The sequence below is a fragment of the Condylostylus longicornis genome, unplaced genomic scaffold (genome assembly GCF_029603195.1).
Source record: "Condylostylus longicornis isolate FDR11 unplaced genomic scaffold, ASM2960319v2 ptg000135l, whole genome shotgun sequence".
Classification (NCBI taxonomy): domain Eukaryota; kingdom Metazoa; phylum Arthropoda; class Insecta; order Diptera; family Dolichopodidae; genus Condylostylus; species Condylostylus longicornis.
In genome coordinates, this window is record NW_026578103.1 from 9,383,037 (window position 1) to 9,392,352 (window position 9,316).

General features: G+C 28.5%; 1 protein-coding gene across 1 annotated transcript; it reads right to left on the reverse strand.

Annotated features, from left to right (window-relative positions):
* Positions 1 to 3,529: 3,529 nt before the first annotated feature.
* LOC129615163 (WD repeat-containing protein 35) lies at positions 3,530 to 8,111 on the reverse strand. Its single transcript, XM_055530258.1, has 15 exons — positions 8,011 to 8,111; positions 7,885 to 7,938; positions 7,647 to 7,802; positions 7,365 to 7,563; positions 7,109 to 7,254; positions 6,890 to 7,049; positions 6,472 to 6,830; positions 6,230 to 6,407; positions 6,055 to 6,158; positions 5,702 to 5,997; positions 4,883 to 5,644; positions 4,664 to 4,824; positions 3,987 to 4,586; positions 3,765 to 3,933; positions 3,530 to 3,704 (listed from the first exon to the last, which is right to left on the reverse strand). The coding sequence occupies exons 1-15, from the start codon at positions 8,032 to 8,034 to the stop codon at positions 3,530 to 3,532; spliced, it is 3,543 nt and encodes a 1,180-aa protein (XP_055386233.1). The 5' UTR covers positions 8,035 to 8,111.
* Positions 8,112 to 9,316: the final 1,205 nt, after the last annotated feature.

A 9,316-nucleotide genomic window follows, 5' to 3' on the forward strand; every position in this document is an offset into this window, starting at 1 on the left:
GTAAAACAACGAAAAATATAATTCTATTTTTTATTAGTTATTTTTTTTCCTGAAAATCAATCACAAAGAATATTAAATAAATTCAGTGGCTTCAAGCACAAACGACTTAAGTCTGTTTTAGTGATTTCGAGATAAATGCATTTTAAACTTTAAATTTAATTTTGAAAAAAGTTATGAAGTTTTTTGAACCAATATTTTTTTTGATCGAAAGATAATTAAAAAAGGAAGCGATTAACTCATAATCTGAAGTAAAACAGCTAATAGTATTCTTATAATTATGAAAAAAGTGAGATAGGCGGTTATACAAAATTTATAAAAAGCACTTTGCAAAGCATAACTCGACTTAGGCGATTTGTGAAAAATTACTTTTGCATTTTCGTCAAACTTAAGTCGACTTAAGCTGTTGTTGCAAAACTGAAGGTATGGTTTTAGGTGACTTAAGTTATATTGAAAAGGGAAGAAATATATGTATTATTTTTACGTTATTTGATTTTTCACTTTTTTTTCAAATCATTGTCATAAAAAACATCAATTGAGGTAAGAAATAAATAAACTTCAAGGAAAAATTATTTCTAAAAGTTTAAAAATAATTGTTTCATTAAATTTAAGAAAGGTGACAGTATCTTTTATTCTCTCTCGGATTCTCCAACTAAATATGGATGAGTATCTGCTAAATCTCCAGTCTTAATCGTTTTGTAAAATTTATATAATTTAATATATAATAAGCACATTTAAAAACAATAATAAATAACTGTCTTTGTAAAAAATACTTTCTTCGAAATAACAAAAATATAATAAATATTTGAAAATCGAAGAAATTTAATCTCACGGAAATGAGTAATAAAAAGTACAACAAAATATTGTTATTCCCAGATGTACCAATTTTATTTATTGAAAACCCTTGCAAATTATAATAATTTGAATATCCTAACAAAATGTGTTTTACTAGTGTATAATAAAAGTGTTGCTTTGTAATACAATAATTAGAATGAAAACTCTTGTTAAACTCAAAAATTTGATCTTCCCAATAACATGTGTTTTACAAGGGCGTAATAAAATAACACTTTGTTTAATAATACAATTATGTTAGACTACAAAAGCAAAACAATCTACCATCAGGTAGCTAGCCACGTGTCATTTTAACATGGGAACTCCGTCAGTTGAAAAAAATATTTGCCGCAGGTAAATCACGAAATGACCTACAAGATTATTTGTTAAATAAAAAAATTCAAATCTTAAACATGGGATATTTGGGTAATTAGAGCATTAATAATGCAGGTAACTTGTGCAGATGTTTTATATTTTGTGTTAAAAAATACAACAATTTTACTTGTCGCTTAATGTAAATCATGAATATAAAGTACCTACACTATATATCACATAAAATAATATGTTAAGCGTTATAAAATATTTTTTATTATAAAAAACTAAAAAATATTCTATACAAATCATGTATTATTTCGAACACTAAACGCTTAACTTTGGTTTTTGGTTCTTATTTGCACGCGTTATAAAAACCTAACTCAACATAAGAAGCCTTTTGGAATATAATTGTATTTGCAATAATAGCCTAACTCGAGATGAGTTTAAAAAACCACCAATTTTTATTTTACACAAATCGCTTATGTCGAGTTAGTATTTAAAAAAACTCAAAATTAATTTTGCAACAAACGCTTAACTCGAGATAAGCGGTTATAAAAATTCATACATGAAAAAAAAAATGTCACCAATATTGATTTGCAACAACAGCCTATCTCGAAATAAGTGGTTTGTCAAAAACATAAAAAAGATGTTTTCTGCTCTTAACTCGAAATAGGCGGTTAGTGCAAGTGCACATAGCTACCATTTCGAGTTAGGTCATGTGTGAATTCGACAATAACTCCGCCTACAACAGTCGTAGAACCACCAAATTTTGTGAGCATATGAAACTCAAAACGGAGAACTCGCTGGTAAACATATCTCATTTTTGTCTTAACTCGAGTTAGGCGGTTTGTGTTTGAGGCCACTGAATTGTCGTCCACTTATCCATTAAGGTACTGCGACCATTGAAAAAAACTGTATATTCAACCCAGTTTTAAGAAAACAGCCCCAAGATATTGTTACTGCAACACTGATTATCTCGGGTTCAATAAAAGAAAAATATGAAAATTGGAACATCTTCGAAGCCGACTTTACTCCAACTTCAGCCCCACTCAACTGGGCTGATTCCGTAGTTTTTGATTTGCGGAGAAAATTGATAAAATGATAAATAGAAGTTCAAGCAACCAATAACGTCAAAGAATTTTAAAATTATATTCTTTTAGGAATTTTCTGTCTTCATCTTCTGAAGAAATTTACTGAACTAAATTAGATATGTAAATAAGAAGTTTAAGTACTGATGGTGAGCATTTTTCTTAAAATTTTATATTATATTGTAATAATTGCATACATGAAGTAATAAGAGTGCATAATTTGTGGAATAGCCTATCTTTTTGATATTTCAGTCACCCCTTCTAAACCTTTTATATATTTTTGAAATAAGTTTATAAACGTTAAATGAAAAAATACTATAGCACAACCAAAATAGGGTAGAAATAGAAAAAAATAACTTATAAAATAACGTAGTATTATGACTATAACACAGTTAAAATGACAGATTTTTACCGACTGCATTGCATACAATAAGACAGCTGATGTGATGGCAACAAATTTTGCATATCGAGTTTTCGGTAGGAACGAGTGAAGCGTAAATAAACTATTTTTAGAGAGGTGTCAGTCTGTCGGTCTGTGGATGCACGCGTGTATCTCAAATTCGGCTGAACCGATTTTCATGAAATTTTATATGTGAATTTGTTTTGACTATGTCATGGATTGATTAACTTTTGGGATATATCAGAGACCTTGGGAGTTAGACAAAGGTTTTTTAACTTAACGATAAAGAAAGGTTTGTTAACTAAAAGCTTACTCACGCTCTAAAAATTGGAAAGTAGTGTTTAAAAAGCATTTTTATAATATTCTGTAACATTTTCACTTAACTAGACAATATACATTGCGGTCGGTTATTTACTGACCACATTAAATTTTTTTTATTGCAATTTTATCTTCAGACACATGAATGACCATTAAAACATGCATTCCTATTCATCGTTATCAAAAAATTGGATGCCAGAGTTTTTATAAAATAATATTAGAAAAAGGGTTACTACATAATATATACTCTACAATAAATCATCGTGTTAAAAATTTTTTTCTCCTTTTTGGTTTTGTTAAACATAAAAATAAAAACTGGTTTAAATGAAAATTTCGTGTAAAAATGTACAATTTGAAATCGGGAATTTGATTGTAATTTTCATTCGTTTTATTGTAAAACAGTTTAATTGCATAAAAAATCACTGAATCTTCCTTTGATGCATTTCAGAAATAAAAACATTCGAATTAAAATCTATAATTAAATAAGTTAAGTCTTATAAAAATTTTCAAAAGTAAGTAAAATAGATTAAGATCTAACTGTAATTTGTGTAATTAAGTATAAATTCATCCATTTTTTACTCTAATGTTTAATAGCACTGTGACAAAGTGGACAACTCTTCCTGTCTAAAATTTCAATTGGGAACGCTGAATGGTGACAAGTATTGCATTTCCATGCTTCAATTGGTTGTGTTATTGGTCTTCCAGATGCAACACATGCTGGAAAATGAATTCCACAAGTTGAACACGACGGTGAACTATTAAAAATATACAAAAAATTAATTGGTTTGTTTTGCGAGATGCTGTTTCAAATAAACCTATCAGGCATTGTAGCAGCGCACATATAGCATGTAATGAGATCTGTTTCATTATCGTATGGCTCATTTTTTGAAAATATACTAACAGCAAGGTCTTCATACTCTGTTAAAACTTTTTCTGTCACATTTGTTAAAGATTCCAATTTGATGAATGCTTTCGAACAGGTACCTATGATTTTATTATTATGTAATTACCGCACTAGTTTAAAAATTTAATATTACCAAAAGATCTATCTGCACAACTTGCTAAAGCTAAAATACTATAAATATCTTCAATACTTAAAATATCTTCATATTCTCTCAATCGCACAGCTGTTATGACAGCACTATGAACAATTCCAAAACGTAATTGCCTCTGTGCCAATAACATGAAATGAAAAGCTTCAGCACAATGCCATATTTGCTCAATTAGATTTGTATCTTCAGGTGTAAGTTCTGATAAAATTGTAGCTCTTGTAAAACCAGTCAAAGATGATTGCGTTTTCAAATGATCTTCTGTCAAAAGACCAGCCAGAATATAAAGCTTTTTAATACGTAATAAATTAGATTTTTTTGCGACTTCCCGTTCTGCCAATTTTGCTAACAGATGAGCCGCATCTAGGTATCTACCGGCTTTTCTTTGCAACTCAACTGCTTCCAGTAATCTACCTTCTTGCAACAAATGCGTTGCATGTTTACTTAACAATGCCCCAATTTGTGGCATCTTATATCGTTGAGCTAATTCAACAGCTTGACCCCACTGGCGTAAATTTACGCAAGTATTTATTGCAGATTTATAATCTCCAAGTTTCATGTAAGCATTAACAGCCTCGTTACACATACCTACACAATTTAAATTTTTTTATTTAAAAATTATTTTATTTAATAACTTATGATTATGCATCAATGAAGCAAATTACCAACTGAAGCCAGCATTTGTGCTAATTTTGAAAGCTGTGAACTTTTCTCAGGTAATATATTGATGCAATTTTCTAATTCCTCATATTGCTCAAGATGGTAAAGAGAATCCATAAGTCCTTCAATATGATGAGCTTTTTCATAATATTCTTTTGCACTTTCCCTGTTATTTTAGAAAAGTTTTATATGTACCTTATTTTTGCAATTTTGATTAAATTTACCAGGCTCGCAAATTCGCGAAATGATTTCCAATTTCCTTCCAAGCATTTTCCATTTGTTGATCAGATATTCCAGGTCCCATCCTATATAACTGTACAGTTCGAAACCAATCACATAAAGTAGTTCTTAAATTAATTGCTAAGTCTCTGCGATCGGCATCCATATATAATTTTTCAGCTTCTTCAAATTCCCCGTAGAAGGCACAAATTTCTGCTTTTTGTAAAATTTCAGAAGGAATATTTTTTAGTCGTTTAATCAATTGTATTCCCGGATAATTTGTACATCTTACAAATGCATTCTCGGCTGTTTCCAAATCTAATTTTTTTAATGATGCCTCAGCTAACAATCTCCATAGTCTTGGGTGAGGATTATCTTCAATAAACTGTTTTGCTTCAGGTACACCAACATGTAAAAGTAAGTCTTCCGTATCTCTTAATGATTTTATTCTTAATTGTACTATGTGAACCACTGGATTTGGTGTTTCCATTCCACTAATAATATCATCTAACAATACTGACGTTATTTCTAATTCCTCAAAACAACATATATATCCAGAACAGGATATCGGTTCTTCTGGATCTGAGCCACGTAAAACATACATTCTAGTTTTTTCCATTAAAGCCAAAAGTTGTGGGTTATCCTTAGCCCAACATATAGCCCATACATCCTTACGTTCAACACGATTTATGTTGACTTTATGCTCTCGGTTTTCGTCTAAATCGAGTAGAGTCATAACACCATTACTATCAATTATAGATGCTTTTCTAAAATTTTATTAAAAATTTTAAATAATGTTTTATAAAAGCTTATACTTTTATTACGTGGAATTGCAATTGATGGACATTTTAAATGCTCGAGTTCCAATTTTATGCCGAGTCTGCAAAGCAACTGTTGGTATACTATATTCGTTTATAACCCCAGATTCCCTTGCTATTAGCAAAAGTTTTTCAGACATTGCTACACAACAAATAGGATCATGTGTAGGATTATTATTTATCGGCGGATCATATCCACCTTTATCTAAATCATTAAGAACTTCTGCAACTCCAGATGGGGTATCATCAATATGGAAACGTTTATCTTTTCTAGTTTTCACTCCATGTAAAGAGGATGAACCCTGAAATCACATTTTTTTCAAATATATATTTTACATTATATTTATTTTTTATTTTACTTTCGGTGTATGATAATGCCATATTAAAAACTGATCCTGTGATGCCACCAATACATAAGTTAAACTCATTGCAATGAATTCTGGTTTTAAATCAGTATATTTTGCTTAAATTCAAAAATAAAAAAAAAAATTTAACACATAAAAACGAAGTTAACTATGTGTATAAATATAATACCATCTACAGTAGTCCCAATTGAATTACATATTAAAAGTTGATAGTGTTTATCTTTAAAATTTTTTTCAACAAGAATATTTGTGTCTTTAAAATTCATATTAATTGTTTCAACAGCAATTACACAATGTTCGTTACATGCAGTCATTGCAAGAGGATTTTCAATTTCTTTCAAAAAACTCTTAAAAAAGGGAGATAATTACGAAGAACAAAATTCAAATTTTCTCAATTGCTAAACAATTTACCTGATTTGATACCGTATTCCAGAAAGTAATTATGTTTGAACTGGTATCGGCACTATTGAGAAAAGCTACAGTTTTCTCAAAGTAACACCACATATAATCGGGACGAATATTAGCAAAATAAATAAAAGAATCAACAGCTAAAGCTATTCTTAATGAACCACCTTCCCAAGATAAGGATGTAATTTCACTACCAGGAATTTTCAAGCTCCTCAAATGTTTACCATATGGCGAATAAAACATCACATGATTAGTTTCTTTGAGACCAACTGTTGCATTAACACCACATATTGCTAAAACACTGCCATCTGTATTCCATTTTGCTGCTGTATTCTGAATTTCTGTATCGATTATAATTGGAACTACAAAATCATAATTTCCTTAGTTTTTGACCAATTCCCAATAAATAATAATTATTTACCTTCATCATTTTCGTTTCTCATTATTTGTACTTTACCATTTTCATAACAAATACATAAAACTGGTCTATTAATCGGTACTTTACCACTATACCAATTAACTGCGACAATAGGGAAATTTCTATTTGCACTCAGTGTAACACATTGAATATTAAGTTTCATCTTAAATACATTTTTTTAACTTCATAGTGAAAAATATTACTGAGATAAAATTAACTCACAACAAATGATCCTTGATTATCATATAAATGACATTCTCCAGTTGCTAAGCTAAATAAAATTAATCGATTATCTGGTGACCATTGAACTCCTGTCAAGGGAGTATTTTTTAATTCTTTACCCCAAATACGATTTCCATCAACAGATCCTATAAGAAATAAAGCAATATTGAAAAAAGCATATATTTTGTACTGTCTATTTATCACAAAAATTTAAATTCTAAAGTATTATGTATAAAAATTATACAGGTTTTAGTACCAACAATAATAGCACCATCTTCATAAACAATACAAATTTTTTGTCCATCAGATGTCCATGACATTCCTTTAACAACAGACTTTTTTCTATCATTTGTCATCTCTTCGTACCATGAACCTTTATATAACATCCATACCATTATAACACCTGTTTTGTCTGATGATGTTAATTTTTGTTGTGGTTCATTCCATGTAACTACCTGAATCAGTGTAAAAAATTTGAACATTATTTGATTGAATACAAAACAAATATTGAGTAATAAGGAAATATAAGAAAATTTACTTGAACTGCAGCTTTATGACCTTCAAGAGTTTGATTCATTGATAAATTACTGAGTGCTGCTAAACCACCTTTAGATGTTCCATTAACATTACCAGATGCCTGTTCTAATTTTAGAACTTTTAAAAGACCATCTTCACCGCATACTGCTATATATCCCTATAATATATGGTAAAAAACAATTTTAAATAATATTTTATTTTTTTTAGAAAGAAAAATCAATAATAACTTGATGACAAACCTGATCACTATTCCAAGCAATAGCATTTAATCGAATGTTATTTGGGATTGCTATCTAAAATAAAGAAAATGGACGATTAAAATTAGTTCCTTTTTACGGTTGATATTGAATGAATTAAATAAATACCTTTTTACTTAAGTAGACAAACATTTTTACTTATTATAAATGAATTTTAATTCTAAAGAAAATTTTTATTAGGTACTTTACACTTGGACTTCTTTTCTTCACAAAACATAATTTGTTTATACTTTAATTAGACATTCTTGTAGCCATAACAACATTTAGGTAACTAAACAATACATTAACAACCTGACATTGAAATGAACACCTTTACATGCGGTTTTATTTACCTACTTTTTTTTGTAAGAGTAAAAAGATAATAAAAACAAATAGAGAGAACACAAGTTAAAATTGAAACTAACAACAGGTTTATTCTCTTTTACGATATTATCTACATAAATACCTATACAAATATCTTTATCGTAAAAACATTCTCACCTGTTGATCAGCATATTATAAGAGTTACCAAATCAAACTCTTAATGATTTTGAAATTTATGAATATTAAAATAAAGATAATAAGAAATGATAATATTAAGTGTTAAATTTTAATATTAGAAATAAATTTGTCTAATTTAATTTAATTGAAAATTTATGTCAGTTAAGTTTTTTAGCGAAAATATTAAAAATTTTATTTATCGTAGCACTTTTTACCACTTTTTATGTGTAGCATCAATAAGTTTATCAGCATCCAGCATCGAATAATGTTTATAAAAATTTTAATATTGCGGCAACTCTATTAAGAAAACAACGAAAGGTTAAACGATTCGTTTGACATTTCAAAGAAAATATAATTGAACTATTCTAACACAAATGACTTTTGGTGTACTCGTATAAATTAAAAAACATTAAATTAAAGATAGGATAGCGAATTTCGATTACGCTACACAATGTTTTTGTAATTTTAAAAGATCTTAAAGAGTTTTAGAAATTAAAACTTATATTAATAACTGAAATCTGCAAAGTCTACCTAGAGGAAATCTTAAATTTCTGATACAAGATTGACCTAATATTCCATTCAAATTATACTAAAATTATAATAATGTGTAAATATAGAATTCTTAAACTGTTAACGTACTCGTATTTTATCTGTTCGTTTTTGTAATATCAAATATTTTACTATTATACGAGTATATATGCACTACAAAGTTGTTATACAACTTTTTGATTTTTTTGTTTGTGTAATAATAATAGGAAATTGTTATAGGAAAGAATTGTCTTCAGATTTTTTTCTAAACAAAATATTAAATTTTATTAGGTTCGAATAAATACGAAGAAATTACGAAGAATACTATTGAAAACGAAGCTTAGAGGGTTTTAAATAATTCAAAGTGAGATAATAACAGTGAGAAAATGTTATTTAATAACTGCAT